Source organism: Elephantulus edwardii, unplaced genomic scaffold, assembly GCF_000299155.1.
Source record: "Elephantulus edwardii isolate Elephantulus edwardi_28Jun2011 unplaced genomic scaffold, EleEdw1.0 scaffold00077, whole genome shotgun sequence".
Taxonomy (NCBI): Eukaryota; Metazoa; Chordata; class Mammalia; order Macroscelidea; family Macroscelididae; genus Elephantulus; species Elephantulus edwardii.
In genome coordinates, this window is record NW_006399827.1 from 7479088 (window position 1) to 7498545 (window position 19458).

The window sequence follows — 19458 nt, forward strand, 5'->3', positions numbered from 1 at the left end:
GTTCAGGATCTGTGAAATGGAAAACTTGGCCACATGGGGCCAAAGGCTGTGATGGGGGCTTATTTTGTGTAGTGTCTGGTTGCCGGCGTGGAAGAGGGTCCTCAGTATGGCGCACTGGGCCAGACGCTTAGAGCTGGACTTTGGGTCACTTGTTAGGGTTTGCTCCCACTCACCCATTTTGCGTTCCTTATTTCTTTATCTGGCCTTCTTAGCAAATCATACTTGGTACGTGTTTTCTTCATTTCTCACACCTAAAAACCTGATCTTTTTTGGCTTCTCTGTGCTTTAACCGTTGATAGTCAAAGAGGCAGGTTAATCTATAAAAAATATCATGTGTAAATACTATTTACCGTTTGCGAAAAGTCTGTTATGGGTTCCTACCTAAAATTCCTAAATAACAGTACGATGTATGTCTCATAGAAGGTGAAGGGAGGATGCTCTGGCCAGGTGACTATTTACTTCTTATATCACATGTGTATTAGCCTGATATCTATCCCTCTTTGTCTCTCGCACCAACAGAAAGCAAATGACACTGGTCCAAGCATCAAGCTGGGTCTGGTTTAGTGAGAAGTGGAAGGAATGAACCTCCATTGATCTCTTGCTTCTTTTCCTTGCAGGTCAGTGGGACGATGTACAACACTGGAAGACATGTGTCCCTCCGCCTGGACAAGGAGCACTTAGTCAACATATCAGGAGGTCCCATGACATACAGCCACCGGCTGGAAGAGATCCGGCTACACTTTGGGAGCGAGGACAGCCAAGGTTCGGAGCACCTCCTCAATGGACAGGCCTTCTCCGGGGAGGTAAGTGGGTTAATGGAAGCATGAGAACTGAGAAGCACTAAGTGCCAACTACTAAAATTTGCTGCCTACTTACGGTCAAGGCAGGATAATAGATGGAAAGATATCTCTTGAATCTATGAAATGAGAAGGTCTGTGTTTCCTTTCTTCATCTCGGTGCAAGTGGATGGAGAAGTCTTTAATGAGCATCTAGGGAGCCTCAGTGGCTTAGTGGAAAGGAATTGTACTGCTAACCCAAAGGCATGACGTTCAAACACACCAGTTGCTCTGTGGCAGAAAGATGAGCAGTCTCCTCCCATGTGATTTCCTGCCTCTGAAAACATGCTGGAGGGTCAGCTATGGGTCAGTTCTAACTTGTTAGCCTCTAACAACAACAACTGTTGTACTAGGGTATTTTCTAGGGAAGAAAACCACAATGTTGGGTATTTCTTTCTAAGATATTGGTGCAGCTCCTGTGTGAGAACTTTCCAGAGCATTATTTCTACCTGAGACCCTCACCTTATATGTACATCTTCACTTGCACCTACCTAGGAAGACAGCTTCAGATACGTCACATGTAATAATACTGTTGTTGTTGTTGTTGTTAAGTGCCGTCGAGTAGGTGACGCATAGCGATCCTATGAATGAAAGACATGAACACTTGTATAACTTTCATCGTTTCTCCAGATTCATAGTTTCCGGAGGTAAGCTATTTCAGAAATGGATGCCACTCCTGCTTCCAAGTGTGTTTTAATCGGGGAGGTGCACCAAACACTGTCCACCATGGTTAACCATTCTCACATTTGACACATCAGTGTCACAGTGTTCAGCTTCACAGCAACCACAAGTTACCTCAGTACAGCAAATGGACAGACCAGTGTTATACCACCTAAAAGAATGTTTGACCAAAAACAATTAAAAACAGGCCTGAAGGACACGGATTAAAATCACCCACCTTTGGCTTGGTAGCATCACTTTCTGTTTACTAGGCCAGCTGATCTCTCTCTGTGCTGCTGTTGTTAAGTACCATCAAGTCGTAGGTGACTCATAGCGACCCAATGAACATAAGACCTGAACACTTGTATGACTTTCATCCTTTCTCCAGATTGATAGAGTTTCTGGAGACAAGCTAATTCACAAGTGGATGCCACTCTTGCTTCCAAGTTTATTTTAATTGAGGAACGCCACAAAACACTGTCCACCATGGACATGTAATAATAATTTAAAAATGTAATAATAGCATTTAAAAAAAAGATCCTGCTGCCAATGAGTTGATTCCAATTCATAGTGATTCTGTAAGATAGAGGAGAAGTGCCTCATGGACTTTCCAAGACTGCAGATCTTTACCGTGGCCGACTGCCACGTCTTTCTCCTGCAGAGCAGAGCAGCTGATGGGTTTGAATTGTCAACCTTCTGATTAATATCCTAGCGTGTGAGTGCCATCAGGGCTCTGATATACCAGCCTAGATTACCATCCTGATAGAATGACTTGTATTTACACAAAACCATAATGTACTGTGTAAGGTAAATGTCAGGCAGCAGCTAAATAGTCTGCCTGAGTTTCTACAGGATGGAAATGCAATTAAGTGTCACGAGTGACAAGTGTCACTATCAACCCAGATAGAGCACAGGTCACAGTCCTGGGCTGGACCACGATTTCCATTAGAGGGCGAGAGCTCTGGTTCAAGAAGATGCGGTCTGTGTTATGATGCTTGACAACAGGGGATAATTAATTTGACCCATTTTAGCTCTGTTATACTGAGTGGCTATCAACAGGGGGACCACAGTCCCTTAAAAGTGAAATACTCCCTAACTAGGTTTCTGCTTCAGAGTTCTAAATAACTGTTGTCAGGGAGGTTTTGGAGTTTTAGAAATATGGTCATATTATCAACATCATTTTTAAACTTGCACTGTTTTTAATGTGAAGGTCAGACACTGAGAAATAGATTCATAACCTTGATGAGTCTAGTGGCCATGTTTTAATATGTGTTTAAGATGCATCGACTGGGAATTTACCTAGGCACTCATCTAGTTACCAAGGAGACAGGTATTTACCAAAAAACAGGAAAGGGGAGCTCCCACCAGGAGGTAATGAAAATGTGGTAAATGAAATAATTAAGGGATAATGTCATATATTGTAATAAAGATTCACAAAGCCTCCAGCAAGCTCAAAGATGGCAGTGGCAAATTTTAATGGAAAAGCTTCAGCAAAGAGGTGACCTTTCAACAGGGCTGTGGAGAAGTAGTGGAGAACGGTTTTAAGGGCATCAGCTCTGGAGTCAAAGGACCTGAGCTATTGCTTTCTGTTTTGATACGTGCTAACTATGTGATCTTGAGAAGGTGACTTGATTCCTTTAAGAGTCAGTTTTAATAACTGTCGAGGCTGTTTGAGAATTAAGTAGGATCCAGCTGTTAGGGGCCCTAGAAGTCCAAAGATCTATCAGGAAATGGAGACATGTCCGTTCGGGCTCAGAGACAGCAAAGCCAGGACGCTGAGGTCCTTAGAGGAAGTGCACACACTTTAATCCAGCCTGTCACTTCTGATCTATTGGTGATGGTGGCGCTGGTGGTGGAGTCCACAGGGAGATGACTGCTAGCCCAAAGGGCTGTACCTCTCTGATTCTAATCCACCAGCGGGTTCCCAGTACTAAGATGGACGGACAGTCTCATTCTGTGTGATTTACAGCCTTGGAAACCTGACAGAGGATCAGCTGTGAGTCACTTCTGACTCCATGGCAGTGATGTTTTTTGAGATCATTTCTGTCTATTAGTAATGGCAGCATAGATAACCTGATTAAACCAGAACATGAGCGCCTCCTCCTGGATCTGTGGAGAGAGAAAAAACAAACAAACAAACAAACAACATGCTGAGATTGATTGTAGATATTTGCCAAAGACACCAAACTAGAATGTGGCAGGGACTATGGTAAAAATAAAGCAAAAATCTGTAACTGAAAGAAACTGAGAGACTGCTGAATTGAATAATAGAATATTCAAGATTATATAAGTTCTTCCTTTTAAAAATACCGGTTACTTTTAATTTGAAAATTATTTTACTAAATAATAATTTCTCTTAATAATTACCCTTTTTGTTGACTGACTTGTTAGTCTGTTTTCTGTAGTTTGTTTCCCTTCATTAAATCCTCGTATCTTATCACAAAGCTACCTCAGATATAGATTGTTGGTGGTGTTGTACCATAGAGTCAGAACCAACGTATAACTGACCCTCCAGCAGGTTTTCAGAGGCAGTTAATCACACAGGAGGAGATTGTCCATCCTTCTCCTATGGAGCAGTTGGTGGCCTTGAACTGCGTGCCTTTGAGATTGCAGCTCAGTCTCCTGCCACTAGGCCACCAGAGCTTCTAGATATAAATAGTTGTTAAATAAATATGGGGGGGGGAATACAGCTCATTACTAAGTTAGAGTCTTTTACATTATAAAATTTCTTGTATCATAAATATGTAGTAAATTTCTTCATATCATTATATTAAATATAATTCTGGAGTAAATGAATGCCTCTAAAATTCTCAGAAGCAGCATACAACAATTTAAACTCTCAGTGCAATAATTTCCTTGGCCTAATCCAGACCAAGGTTATCATTATATCCCAAAGGAAGCTGCATTTTATTATTATTATTATTCATCTTTTTTTCTGTAATTATATTTTATTAATTTTCATAAACATTTACAGAGATTTTGGGCTTCCACTCATTCATTGTTGCACTATTCTCTCTACCCTCCTCCCAGTTTGTTCTTGTCCAAATGCCACAGTGCTTGTCAAAGCCAGTTCTGATTAATCTTCTTTGTCAGTGTGTCCTTTGCCATTCCCTATCACTCCTCCCTGAGAGAGACTTCACCCTGAGTCATAAGGAAAAGGGGATGGCGTATTCTCTTAGCTACTTCCTGCTGAAAAGGGACGCTGTGGGTTTCAGGGTGAAGATCTTCTCTCACTACTCTAAAGGGCCCCTTTGGCAGTAGGAAACACATAGACTATTATGGAGATTGATTTTGGAATTTAGATGCACTCTTATTGATTGTGCTTGGCTGTACATGTTCATATCCTTGAAGATGTATCATGGGGGTGTTGCAACCTAGAAGACACAAATTTGACTAACAAGTTATAAGTACATGAGTCCAAAAATTATGGAAAAGTAAAAGAAAAGATTCTTTCATTGTTTTACAAACCCTCCCCCAGGTCCCCTCCACCATGCAGCCCTCGCTCTAGTCTCCTGTGATGACAGAAATACCCAGTTACATCTCTCTTTTAAACGGTTCTCTCCCTCCTCTGTTTCAGTGCAGTATACATTATTGAACCCATCTTACTCAGTCTCTCCCCAACCCCAAGGACAGTCCCATTCTACAACAGTGGCATCATGTAATATTTGTCCTTTTGTGACTGGGATATTTCACTCAGCATAATGTTCTCCAGAGTCAACCATTTTGAATAATATTGCATGAGTTCCTTGTTTTTTAATGCAGCATAGTATTCCATTGTGCGAATATACCACAGCTTCTCTAGCCATTCGTTTGTTGATGGGCACTTAGGTTGTTTCCAACTCCTTGCTATTGTGAACAAAGCTGCAATAAACATGGGTGTGCATGTATCTGCTTGGATGTCAGCTATGGTCTCTTCAGGGTATATTCCCAGTAGTGGAATTGCTGGGTCAAATGGTATCTCTATTTGCAACTTTTTGAGAAAGCGCCATACTGCTTTCCACAGGGGTTGCACCATTTTACACTCCCACCAACAGTGAATCAGGGTTCCAGTTTCTCCACAACCTCGCCAGCATTTGTTGCTTGCTGTTCTGTTAAATTTTGCTATTTTGATATAATTTTGACTTCATTATTCATCTTAATGAAAATTTACAGATATTTGGATTTCCATTCATTCATTGTTGCACTTTTCTCCCTGCCCACCTCTCTCCCCTCAGTTCGTTCTTCTCTTTGAAAGGTAATAGAAAAACTCTTTCATTGTTATACAATCCCTCCCCCAAGTCTACTCCACTAGGAAGCTGCATTGTAAGAGTTCTGAGGAAAGTCTAGTCTTCAAGTTTGTGAAGCATCCTTTCTCTGGTGCCTTAGTAATGAAAGAATTGTTTTTTCTTCAAAAAAAATTTTTTTTCTTCAGAGAGGCAAATGTTCAACAATAAATGAATGGGGGGAAATAAATGGAAAGATTTAATTTATTCAAATGATTTCTTCATTGAATGTTTCTGCATTGAGAAGATTTCTTTTTTGTTAAATGATTTATTAATGCTGTAAAAAAGATATATGTTGCATTTAAAAAATCATTTCATAAAAAAATATTCTCAATGCAGAAACATTCAATGAAGAAATCATTTGACTAGAGTTACGAGTCAAAATGAATTAGGGAGCATTTCCAAAATTTTCCCATTTTACTCCTTCTCTAAACCGTCAGAATCAGAACATCCAAGAGTCAAGTCTGAGTGTCAAAATTTGCCAAAACTCCCCAAGAGGTTTCAGTTAGTGACTACTGCGTCAGTTTCAGCTGAAGCGCTGTCTGAATTATCCCACTTTTCTAAACATGGAAACTTTAAAAAAATAATCTTACCTCATGAGTTAGAAACACAGAGTAAAAGTGTGTTCCATGGCAATTTCAATAACTGGGACTTTTTGGAAGTAGAGAACTAGACTTTTCTTCTCAGGTACCTATGGGTGGACTCAAACTTCCAACCTTTCTGTTAGCTTCTGAGCGTGTTAACTATTCATACCACTCCGACACTCCAGCGCAGACTTAATTGTTATTTAATCCATGCCCTGAAAAGGGCAGTTGGAAGCACTTTTAACAGAGAATGACAGAGTTGGGGTGCTAAGACTTGCAGAGCATCTCTCTAAGCATTGATTACAAACATCCCCATCGCTCTAAGCCCACTTGGGGAGTGAACCTCACTCTAAGTACATGGATCATCTCAGTGGTACCACAGTGTCTTTTCTTTTTTTTTTTATTTGAGTGAAAATTTAGAAATTATACTAGTTATTCATTTAATCATCAATAAATATTTTTTATCACATTAATTATACTTGATTAATGTAATTAATTAATCAGGTATGATGCCAAGTCAATTCCTTATTATATATATTATTCATCCCTTCACTAAACTTAACTGTTTATTAATTTTTTTTTCTCTTACCTCTCTTTCCCAATCCTGCTAACCATCTGAGAATGTTAAGAATCCCTTCTTTAGTTTTACTGGTCTTATACCATAATAGTCCTTCTGCAATTGACTTATTTTACCGGTTGGCCTAGTAGACCAAAAGTGATGCTACCAAGCCAAATGTGGATGATTCTAATCCACGGCCATCAGGCCTGTTTTTAATTGTTTTTGGTCAAACATTCTTCTAGGTCGTATAGCCCTGATGTGTCCACTTGCCGTACAGAGGTAACTCGTGATTGCTGTGAAGCTGAACGCTATGACACTGATGTGTCAAATGTGATAATGGTTACCCATGGTGGACAGTGTTTGGTGGAGCTCCCGATTAAAACAAGCTTGGAAGCAGGAGTGGTATCCACTTCCACAATAGCTTGCCTTCGGAAACCCTATGAACCTGGAGAAAGTCCTCACACAAATGTTGAGGACCTTTGTTCATAGGGTCACTATGCGTCACCTATGACTTGACGGCACTTAACAACAACGACAACAACATATCCTCTAGATGCATTATGTAATGCAGTGTTTTCTTAATTCTTAAGTATTTTTCAGTGATGTGTAATACTGTGTCGTGTGAACATACCATAGTTTCTTTGTTCATTTATTCATCAGTGGGCATTTGGGCTCTTTGCTGTTGTAAATAATGCTACAGTGAACATAAGGGGTTATCTGCATATATCTCTGCCTGCTGCAGCTTTTGTTTGTGAAAAATTCCTAGGACTGGGATTATTGGACCAAATGATATTTCTGTTACCACTTTCTAAGGAAGTGCCAAACTCCTTTCCTTAGCCATCGCACCACTTTATATTTCCACGAGCAGCATATGTGGGTTCTAATCTCTCCACTTCTTGACCGACATTTGTCATTTTGTCTTATTTAGCTTCACTGTAGTTGCTGAGGTTGTTTTGATTTGTATCTTTCTAATAGCCAATATCTTGAGCCTTTTGTCTCATCAAGCTTGGAAATGTGGAGGTTCAGTAAAAGAGAGGAAGATGCTCAACAAGGCAGACTGGCACAGAGATTTGCAAGAGTGAGCTTGAGAATGGCAGAGAATAAGAGGATGGCACACGGTACATGGGGCTAGATTCTGATCTGTTGTTCGTTAAGGCTCCTCTAAGACCCGGTGGGCAGGACAGCACGTAACACCGCCACTCTCGGAGCCACACTTTCACTTATCTTTTGTGAGGACCCAAGTAACCACTTCTGGCAACAACATAACGTGTGTTTATTCTGCTGACAGTGAATAATCGCATTGCCATCTGCCCCATCTATCATTGCTGATGGCGATAAGTCAATTAATGCCAGCCATTCTCCTTGGCACAGTGCAGCACTTGTTATCTGAAGAGCTATAGATTAATTGCAGTCGTGTCTGGTGAGGTTATTGTAATTGATGGTAATCATTTGCTTTGTTTTCTAAAGCTGTGTGCATGTACGACACAGTCAGCAACTGCGTTTTTGTAAAAATTATTCATGTCCTACTCAGAGAGGTCCTGGATGCCTTGTTGGGGGTTGGTGATAAATGAGCACCCTCAGAATTTGAAATGTCTCTGTAGTTGTTAGTTGTTGTTTGGGGTTGGTTTTTTGGTTGGGTTTGGTTTTTTTAAGTAAGAGAAAATTAATTGTTTTTAATAAGTAGGACCCTTAGCTTGCTAATCATATCTAAGTGGTAAGATTAATGTCCACTATAAAGTAAGGGACTTATGAAAAGAAGCAGTTACATTAACGGGGGCAAAAGATAAAATTTGAAAAGAATGTGTGCCTGTGGGTGAAGTTGAAGTAGTGACTCTGGGCGATGCAAATACTTACTGTCTCAGGTGCTAAGTGAAAGGTGGTAGGTTCAAGCCCAGCCAGCGACACCTGGGAGAAAGGTCTGGTTATCAGCCTACAAAATGTTAGCTGCTGAAAACCCTGAGGGGAACATTTCTGCTCTGATACACCCGAGAAAATAACTGAACAACATCTGTTTTTCTTTATAATGAGGCCAGCAAAAAAAGAACCTTTATTATTTGGGAGAAATTGACCAAATTCATATAAAAATATTCCTTAAGGCTTTTTTTTAATAACCCAAAGGGGAAAGCCACTTGTCCAATATCTGTGTCCAGATCTTAAATTTACTGTATACTTTTTCACACAGCTGTTGTATTATGCAGTGTACCAGGGTATGAGTTCAAAACTGGTCACAGCCTGCCTCCTACACCCAGGAAACATGTTTGTCTGACCTAGTCCCATAGGGATCAAGTGAGAACCAATTCATAGCTGACCCTCCTGCGGGTTTGTGAAGGCTATAATTTGGACAGGAGGAGACTGACTATTTTTCTCAAGTGGGGTATTGGAACCACCACCAGCGGACCCCATATGTAAAAAAGTAGAATTAGGTGCCATAGGATTTTTTCCTCAAAAGCCACTTTGTGTAGACTCGCTACCAAAGGTTTCATCAACAGCCAAACATGTTAACTGTTTGCACCACTCAGAGGTTTTTGATGCAGCCTAAGGCGTATTTTGCATGAGGACTGTTCTGAAGGGGGAACTCGCCTTTTCTGGATCGTATTAAGGGGGTACGAGTGAGTGGCTGTGGGGTCTGACTCCTCATCTGCTCCCTCTGAAGACTGTGTAGACACACGGCAAGCTGTCAGCCCCTGGGAGTCCCTGGTCCTGCTCAGAACACTGGGACGGAGAGTCCATCGCTGTTGCTATGGTGATAAAGATAAGATTTGTTTAGTTAAAAGAATAGAATTAAAGTCACATGAAAATATGAGGATTTTTTTTCTCCCATGGCTTGTAATCAGAATAGAGAAAACAATTATCTCAAGGCCAACAACTGAGACTGAAAAACAGAAAACGGAGGCCATGTCCTCTTAAAGGCATCCACTCTTTGCGTCTTTGAGAGAGTCTTCACTAAAGCAACACAAATTGTAGAAATAAGCCACTCACCCCCAATTGTCCTGAATGAAGTGAGCGAGGGTATGAAATATGCTGAGAAGCCCGAAAAGGAGCCCCGGGCGCTGAGAACGGAGACCAGCAGGCACTGAGCGGTGCTGGGAAAGGGAGCCACCATCTAATAAGCACTTTGCCACGAGCCTGGTATCTCCTGGTAGAGATGTTCTGTTGGCACCATCGGAGACTGTTGGACTCGGAGATCTGAGGGGGAATGAGAATTGAAAGAGTTGAGGATAATGACTAATGGGTGTGAAAGAATCATAATGATGCCCATACGTGGAACACTATCTCCCAACTAACTTCTCTCTCTGTCACCCTCACAGGGAGCTCTGGTGGCCTAGTGCTAAGAATCTGCTGTGCTACAATCCCGAAGGCATACAGTTCAAATCCACCAGCTGCTCCAGGGGAGAAGAATGGGCAGTCTCCTCTCATGCAATTAATAACATCTGATAACCCGCTGGAGGGTCAGCATTGAGTTAGTTCTGACTCAACAGTACACAACATCACCCTGTTTACAGCCCCCACTTCCCAAGCCCGCATCCCTCCTTCCAGCTTGTTAAGTGTTGCCTCTTGTCCATCTCCAGGGAACTGTGACTATTTTTCTAGTCCAGGGACCAGCCAACCACAGCCAGTGGTTCAAATCCAACCTCAGGAGCTATGAATGGTTTACATTTTAAAGGATTTGAAGAAAACATTTAACAGAGACTTACATGCCTTGTTGTTGTTGTTGTACATGCCCTGCAAAGGGTAAAAAAGTTAACCTTTTGACCAAAAAATGTTGTCCTCACCTTTGGTCTATTGATCACCCATCACTAGATTTTCTGACCTGTTTACTCTGCTGCCTCCATTATTTTCTGTTGATAGGAATTTTAATTTGTTCATCATTGTGTCCTCAGAACTGCACACACACACACACACACACACACACACCCTGATATAGGGAGGGTAGTCGATGAAAGTTTACTGAATAAATGATCTTGGAAAGCTCCTTAAGGACAGAGATCCGGCACTACTTATCTTAAAATAGTAGCATGGCACCGGGCATACAGTAAGTGCTTCATTGATGTTTGTGGAATGAGTTGTTCTATCACTGAATCAATGTGTCAGTTAGCTCTTGATGTCCCAAGATATTCAAGCCCTGTGAGCTTTTGTTCCTCTGAGATATGTTGCCTTCAATGACTGGGTGGGAGATGTCTCACCCGTAGCATCAGGTCCTATTGGAAGCTGGAGGTGTTTAGCTCAGCTTTGAGGAGCCTAAAATCTATCTAGCAGAGGACCCTAACTTCCCAAGCAATTACTTCCAGCATTCAGAGTGGATTGCATTTTAAAAATACCTCACCATAGACATACTAGGCACTGGGTAGATAATGTTGAACTAAGAGATTGAATGAATCAATGAAGATAATTTGAAAGACTAGCTTTTAGAGTGCCTAAATTATACCCAGTATCTCATGAATTAAATCCTGTAGTTATAGTGGCAAACCTAATAAAGCCAATGTCAATATTAGCAGAAGTTCTAGGGCTTCTACTGTTAAATTATTTACAGATAAAAGTGAAATGTATTCTTCAGGACACCCAGGTACCCAGAGGAAGGGAAAATTGAACAATTGTTAGTCAACGTGCTGGAAAAGTTCATTTCAATTTTCCATTGCAGCCCTGGAAGAACTCCCAGGATAGGACCAGAGAGTTGGCCATGGCCAGCGTTAGAAGCCAAGGTTCTGGATACCAGGAGCCAGTCCCACCAGAGTGAACAGACTGGCCTTCAAGAGTCAAAGCCAATAGGGGTCAGGAGCCCAGATGGTGACAGGGCAGATAATGAAGACAGCAGAAAACAGATGATGAGCTTGGTATTAGGATGTGATCTGTTTCCTCTTTGGACGTTTTTATAATTACTTGTGGGAAAGGACTGCCCAGTCAAGTCAGCTGCTTCCTGAATTGCCCGTTTTAGACAACTATCAGGGAGCCCAGGAGAGAAGCATTACATTTCAAGACAACTTGCGGACATCAGCTCATTTTCTTGGTGACCCCATCTGAAGCTGCGTCCTATCTCTTACCTGGTGTCACCAGGATGGCATATCACAGCCACCATCCCCCTCCACGTGCCTCTGATGATCACTCCCTGGAGTAGTGGCTAAAGCAAGGAGAGGTGTTACGTGACAGTACTAACAACAGGCATTAAGGGTGACTTGGTGAGGATGCAGTGTAAGGCCCCCCTGTCACAGTGGAGCTCATCACTGTCACAGCATTACATGTTGTTGTTGAATGAAGTCTTCATTTACTTAATAACCAATGACACTTCACTTAGAAGGATGGATACAGCTCAACACATTTCTAGGAATATGTGTGCATTCTTGTTCATTTCCAAAGCCACAGAAGGAAAACCAATCAGAAAAGAAAGTGGGAAAATTAGAATTAGCTATTCGCTAACACTCTGAATACTCCCAACAGCTTATTAAAATCTGCAGAAGTTCCAGGAAAGATCACCTCCCCCACTTCAGTATTTCACCTATAATGAGGCCAACCTGCTATTGAAAAGGGCCAGCCTACTCAGAGCCTTGCTTTAAAGTGTCAGAGTTGAAGGTACTATGAATTGATGTCATCTATGCCAACATACCTACCAAAGGTAGGGTGAGAAAACCCCAAAATCAGATGCCGGAAAAGGCAAGAGACCTACTCAATGTCACCAAGATGTGATGAGCCCAAGTTTTCTCACCCTTCATTTGTTATTTGCCATCAAGTCAGCTGCAATCCATAGTGACCCTGTGCACAATAGCTCTGACCCCTGCCCTGTCCTGAGTCAATCGCATGTCTCCAACACACTTACCCCTATAACCCCAGTTACTGTGCCAATGCATCTCATCTGGGGCCTTCCCCTCCTGGACTGTCGCTCCACCCTCCTAAGCATAATGTCCTTCTCCACTCCTGGCCTCTCCATGCCCGAAGTATGTGAGTAGGAGCTTCAAAGTAGAATTTTGAATTTTTCACATGAAATTGAAAGTCATCGCAAATGACAGCATTCAGAGTCCTGTCTAGTTTTATTTAGTGACTCCATTTTCCCACCCCCAACCCCACCTCAGAAGAGCAGGGAATGTTGAATATGTCATGAACCACTGGAGGACAGGGCACATGGAGAAAGTGCAACAACAAGGATGGCCTGGCTGTGTCTTGCTGATTTGGACACCTAATCAGGAAAAACCCATCACTGGAAGAAGACACTGTAAAGTGGAAGGGTCACTGAAAACAATAGAAACCCTCTGTAAAGTAGACTAGCATGACAGACGCAGCAACGAAGATGGTTCAGGACTGGGCAGTGTTTTCCTCCCACTGTATACGATGTGACCTCACGTTGGGCTCTGCTCCAGGGCAAAACTATAGATAGAATGAATACAGCCTGAGAATCATTTCCTGCCTTGAGCTGAGCCTCTAAATTGGCTGTTCCTGCACCCAGTCTGAAAACAACAAAGATATTGGCAGGTTATTTTCAAAACACGAGCCATGCTGAGCAACCATGATTAGAGAATCGAGAAGGGAAGCAATCATACCACGGATGAATGTTGCCATATTTGTGTGAGCACCATCATAGACAGACTATGGAAGGAACTGGAGGTGTGAATGATAGGAAGCCTAAAGTGAGAACTGCACTGGGGTCAAAAAGGGAGATTCAGATGGTCTAGTCCACAAGGAGATGTGTAGCTAATGCAAAGACAGCATCTCTCTGGATGTTCGGATCCACCAGAGGCTCAGTGGAGAAAAAGAAACCATTTTCTCCCATGTGATTTTACAGCCTCCCAGAAACCCAGGAGTCCATTCTGACTAAAGAACAATGAATTCGAGGTTTTGAGTAAAGACCCTACGTTTGATCTCAGTCCCAAAAGGCAATGCTAGGAGTACGTCAGAAGCTTCAAGTCAGAGCAGTGCTTTTGTGTCATCTCAGTCCTCCCACCCACTTCTCTAATAACCCTCCAGAATGGCTCCCTAATATTAAATGTAAGTCATCCCAATAATAATATTGCAAAATTAAATCATTAGATGTCGAGCTGCTCCATGGATGTGCTGCTATACAATTCAAAATAAAGCTGTTTTAAACCCCCAGATCCATTTGCTCTGACATATCGATAACTTTTGCTGAAACAAAGCTAATCATCTCAATGGTGCCAACTTAATTGCTCACCAGTTGATGGATAATAAACAGACCTGAGGATTAAAATATGAACTAATTACTGTACTCAATTCCATTTACTTGATTTCATGTTCCATTAATTTTTTTTTTTGCATCGTTTCTGGTGGACGCCTTAGATTTATGGTCGCCCCAAATGAAGAACGCCGTTTAGTTGCCTGTGGCACGCTCGTGTGGAGAATTGGTTGGAAAGGGCAGGATTCTGGGCAGTAAATACTTAGCTGATGAAGCAGCCCAGGAGAGAAAAAGTGAAGGTAATTATCCATTTCCAAATACCAGCCAGAGCCAGCCTCGATAAATCTATCCCCAACTCAACAGTAAAAGGGCACCGCCCGGATAGCTCTCTTGATTATTCATGGAGTTGTCTTGTTCGAACCAGTCTCCAAGAGAAGTAGTAGCCTTTTCCTGGAATGGGGCTGCAATGAGTGGAAGGGTGGGCCAGAGAAACCCACTCTGTGGAGGAAGAGTACTGGCCTCGGCGGTGAGACGTTCACTGGACAGAGAATAGCATGATAGCTGAGAAGATCTGCATTCAAGACCCTGCTCTGTCACTTCCTAGGTGTGTGCTCTTGGTAAAGACAGAAGTAGACTAGGCACTTGGACCTTCTTAGTGGGATTTTTTTATAAAATGGTGAGATGAAATATAGAATGCTCAGCTTATATGTGTTGTCATTGCCCACGTGGATCAGAGTAGAACTAAGCCTGGAGGAGTTCCAAGTGACTGCTTTTTTAGAAGCTCTGTGGGTATATAGTTTGCATCATGTTGTGCTGCTTACCAGAAGGCAGTGAGTCTGGCAGTTCAAATCCACCAGCAGGTCTGAGAAAAAAAAAAAGGATGGGTACTCTCCTCCTTCTCCCAAGATTTACAGCCTCAAAAACCTGATGAAGGGTCACTGTAAGTCATAATCAACTTGATGGCAGTTGGGCCTTTGTTTTGCAGTGACTTGGGGTGAACCTCATCTAGTAACCTTTCACTAACAGACAGGGAGCTGGTTAGTGGAAATGGACTCGATGATGGTAATTGGTCTGGGATTCTGGAGGGGTTTTGTTTTTTGTTTTTTGGGTTGGGTTTTTTTTTTGTTTTTTTTTTTTTATTTGGTATACCAAGCTTACCGGGTCATTTTGCTACATAAAGGGACTCTACCTATGATGTTGTTGCTGTTAGGTGCTATGCAGTTTGGCTTTGACTCGCAACATATCAACAATGAACACAACATATGAACAATATATCAGAACCTTTCCTTATCCTGTGCCATCCTCGTGATCACTGTCATATTTAAGCCCGTTGTTGCCAGCACTACGCTTGCCAGTCTACCTTGTTGTTAGCTGTCGTCAAGTCAAGTATGACCCTATAAACAACAAACCCAAACCCCGTTCTATCTGGTGCCATCCTCACAATCTCCGGCATGCTTGAGCCCATTGGTGCACTTATTCTGTCAACCCATCTGGTTGAGGGTCTTCTCTCTTTCATTGTCCTTCCACCTTTCCAAGCATTATGTCCCTCTCCAAGGAATAGCTTCTCTTAGTAACATACTCAAAATGATGTGAGATGAAGTTTTTTAATCTTTGCCTCCAAGAGCACTCTGGCTGGGCCCTCCCCAAGACTTATCTATTTGTTCTTTTAGCAGTCTATACGGTATTCAACACTTTATTCCAACCACACAACTCCAAAGTATTAATTCTTCTTCTGTCATCCTTATTCATTGTCCAGCTCTCAGATGCATAACAAGTGGTTGAAAAGATCATGACCTGAATTAAGCACACCTCAGTCCTCAAACTAAAATCATTGCTCCTCGATAATTTGGAGAGGTCCCTCACTTTCCTAGTACAGTACATCTCCTGATATCCTGACTACTGGCACCAAGTGTGTTGGTTGTGGATACAAGTAAGAAAATGTCATTGACAATCTCAGTCTTCCTCGACTTTGCCAGTCGGTTCAGTGGTGAAAATTTGTGTTTTCATGACATTGAGATACAGTTCATATTGAAGGCTGTATTCTTTGATCTTCTGCAACAAGCTCTTCAAGTCTGTCTCATTTTCAGCATGCAAAAGCTGTGTCATCTGCATAATGAAGATCATTGATGAGTCTTCCTCCACTCTTGATGCCACATTTTTCTTCATAGAGTCCAGCTTGTCAAATAATTTGCTTAGCATACAATTTGAATAGGTACGGAGAAAGGATATAGCCCTGACATACACCTTTCTTAGTTTTTAAACCATGCAGTGTTCCTTTGCTCTGTTCACACAACAACCTCTTGTTCTGGGTACAGATTTTTCATGGACACAATTAAATGCTCTGGGATTCCCATTCTTCTCAATGTTAGACACAATTTTTTTATGATCCATACAGTCAAATGCCCTTGCATAGTCAATAAAGAACAAATAGACATTCTTCTGGTATTCTTTTCTTTCAGCCAGGATCCATCTGACATCAGCAAAGATATCCCTAGTTTCCTCATTGAGGAAAAACAAAAAGCCTATCAATAATTCCCGAGACAGGTCATGTTAAGCTATGAAGTGCTGTACACAGCAGTTATCATTGCTGTTGTTCTTTGGTGCTGCCAAGGTAACTATGACTCGTATTGACCCTTCGAACAACAGATGGAAGCTTCACCCTATCCTGTGCCGTCCTCATGGTCTGTGTCATCCTCCAGCCCATGTGCTATCAGTCCATCTAATTGAAGGTTCTTCCTCTCTTTCACTGACCTTTGTGTGATGTCAGTTATTTATTAACCAGCTTAACTAACCACCTTAATCCTTAGAATTCATTTGGTTCAAACTTCTTGCAGATAAAATGCATGAGGATATATGCAGTGGACAAGTATGACTTCTTCCATTACATTTTATTTACCGGACACGTATTATGGGCCAGCCATGTTCAACATGCTTTATCCTATATCATCCCCACAATAAACCTATGAGCTCATTTTCATAATTAAAATCAAACCCATTTTACTTGTGAAGAGAGGAGTGTGGAGAGCTTCCACAGCGTGGTGGTTGGTACAGGGCCAAGTCAGAATTTGAACCCAAGTCTCTGACTCCAGTGACGCACAGCGCAATCCAGACAAGTCATCTCATCTCTGCAGCTCTGCGTCAGAATAGCTGATAGAGCATCTATCCCCTTCTGAGGTTACCTGAAATGCCCCTCTCAGTAGTACCCACCTTCAGGAGAGTCTGCACTTGTTCTGGCTGTAAAGTGAGACAGGAACCTATCTCTTCAGGTGGCACAGGAGCAATGTGCACTAGGACGTAGTGTCATTTCGTGTGCGCTTTGAGGTGGACAGCAGCAGGAGCTGTAGAGAGAGGAACAGCTACGTTCCCCTTCTTTCAAATATTATAAGCAAGGCACTCAAGATGTGCAAATGTGTGTGTGTGTGTATAAGCACATCCATCTCGTTTCCCTCTGCAAAGCAAGAGAAACCGTATTACTTAGTCTCAGAGGTAGCGCGAGTGAATGCATTTTCTTGCTTTGCATCTATTTGCTGAGCTACAGATTTCTAGATTCAGCCTGGAAAATGAATCCTATAGGAACTGTTTGGCAAAATGAGCTTAGCCAAGGGGGTTTGAAATCACACTATGAGCCTGGAAAAGGAGGAAGGCCCAGGGATCTCCAGCTGTCTGCATCAGGGCTCTGCACCAGTTTTTCTGAACAAAGAATTCTGACTTCTCTGGGAAAGACTGATTGTGCATGGAGCCAAGTGAGCACCCCAGAGGAGCCTCCACATCTATAGGGTCCTCTGTAAGGGTCAAGCAGCTCCGGCTTCACCTGCCTCTGGTTCTAGTGTCCACCTGAATCAAGTGAGGAGCTGTTTGTAACATTCTTGCATGAGAAGTAGTTCATTGTAGAGATTAGAATTGTTAGTTATCCACCCCTGTGTTTAATCATCAGTTGTGGTCTTAGGCAAGTTACTCAACCTCCTTTTGCTTCCAGTTTCCTCATTAACAGAACGGGACTTAGAGTAGTGGTGAAGATGCAAGAAGTTCACGTACTTGGCTGCTAACTGAAAGGTTGGAGATTCAGAGTCCACCCAGAAATGCCTCAGAAGAAAGACCTGGTGATCTGCTTTCCAAAAAATCAGCTTCTGGAAGTCAGTCCCACCCTGCTACACGTGGGATTGCTGGGAGTCCGAATAAATTCAACAACAATTAGCTTGCTTATTTGGTTTATTTATGCTACGGAATTCTTTTCTCCTCTCTTTATTGAGACATAATCTGTAGGGAAGGGAGGTCTGGTGGCCTAGTGGTAAAAAGCTGCCCTGCAATCCCGAAGGCATGTGGTTCAAATTCGCCAGCTGCGCCACACGATAAGCATCTTCTTCTGCGTGATTAAACTGCCTTTGCCTCTGGAAACCCACTGGAGGATCAGCTCTGGATTGGTTTTGACCGGGCTGCAAATGGTAACGACAACAACAGGCTTCAGGGAGGTATGCTGCTAACCCAAAGGCCAACCGTTTCGGGGAGTTCAAATCCACCCCTAGCTCCTTGGGGGAAAGACAGACAGTCTTCTTCTGTGTGATGCACAACTTCAGAAAACCCTCCAGCGGGTCGGCTATGAGTCAGTCCCATGACTGACTGTGAGCTTGTCACATTTTTAATTGATAAATAGGAGCCCTGGTGGTACAAGGAGTTAAGTGTTGGGCTGAGAACTAGAAAGACAACAGCATGAACCTACTAGCTCCTCTGTGGGTGTCCTGTGGTTTTATGTAGTATCCTGACCCCAAAAATACTTAAGACTCTTAGAAACTATAAGAGTTATTTCTGCTCTATCCTATAGCATTACTGTCAGTTACAATCAACTTAATGGTAGTAAATGTCTGGTTTTATTGAGATAAGATTGCATTCAAGAAAATTCCACAGTTTTAACTGTAGAGTGTGACGTATCTTCAGGGTTAGGTATGTAGCTACCATCATAACGGTGATCCAGAATATTTCCATCCCCCAAAATGTTCCCTTGTGTCCCTGTCCCCTGACCCCGCAACCTGTCCCCTTCAGCCCTGACCTCGAGCAGCAATAACTCTGCTATTACTGTAACTTTTCTCAAATTTCTATCAATGGAATCAGATAATATGTCTTTTCAAACCAATTTCTTTTTTATATTATCTTATAGTAAGACACAGATTTTCTTTTCCCTTTCTGGCCTATAGTCCTGTGACTTTTATAACATGCATTGATTGACATTGTTGTTGTTGTTATGTGCTGTCGAGTTGTTTGCGACTCATAGCGACCCCATGTACAACAGCCCTAAACTCCGCTCTATCCCGTGCCAATCGCACTGCCTCTGACACACCCATCCCGATTACCCCAGTCAGTGAATCAATCCACCTCATAGAGGGTTTTCCCCTCCTGCGCTGTCTCTCCACCCTCCCAAGCATGATGTCCCTCTCCAAGGACCAGT

At 42.3% G+C, this 19458-nt stretch overlaps 1 protein-coding gene across 2 annotated transcripts in view; it reads left to right on the forward strand.

Moving 5' to 3' along the window:
* Nucleotides 1-19458, forward strand: part of CA10 (carbonic anhydrase X) — a 675672-nt gene that overhangs the window by 553964 nt on the left and 102250 nt on the right. For both annotated transcript variants that reach the window (XM_006889272.1, XM_006889271.1), the window contains one exon: nucleotides 618-803. In XM_006889272.1, coding sequence (XP_006889334.1) covers nucleotides 618-803 — 186 coding nt within the window. The remainder of the gene's footprint in view (nucleotides 1-617; nucleotides 804-19458) is intronic.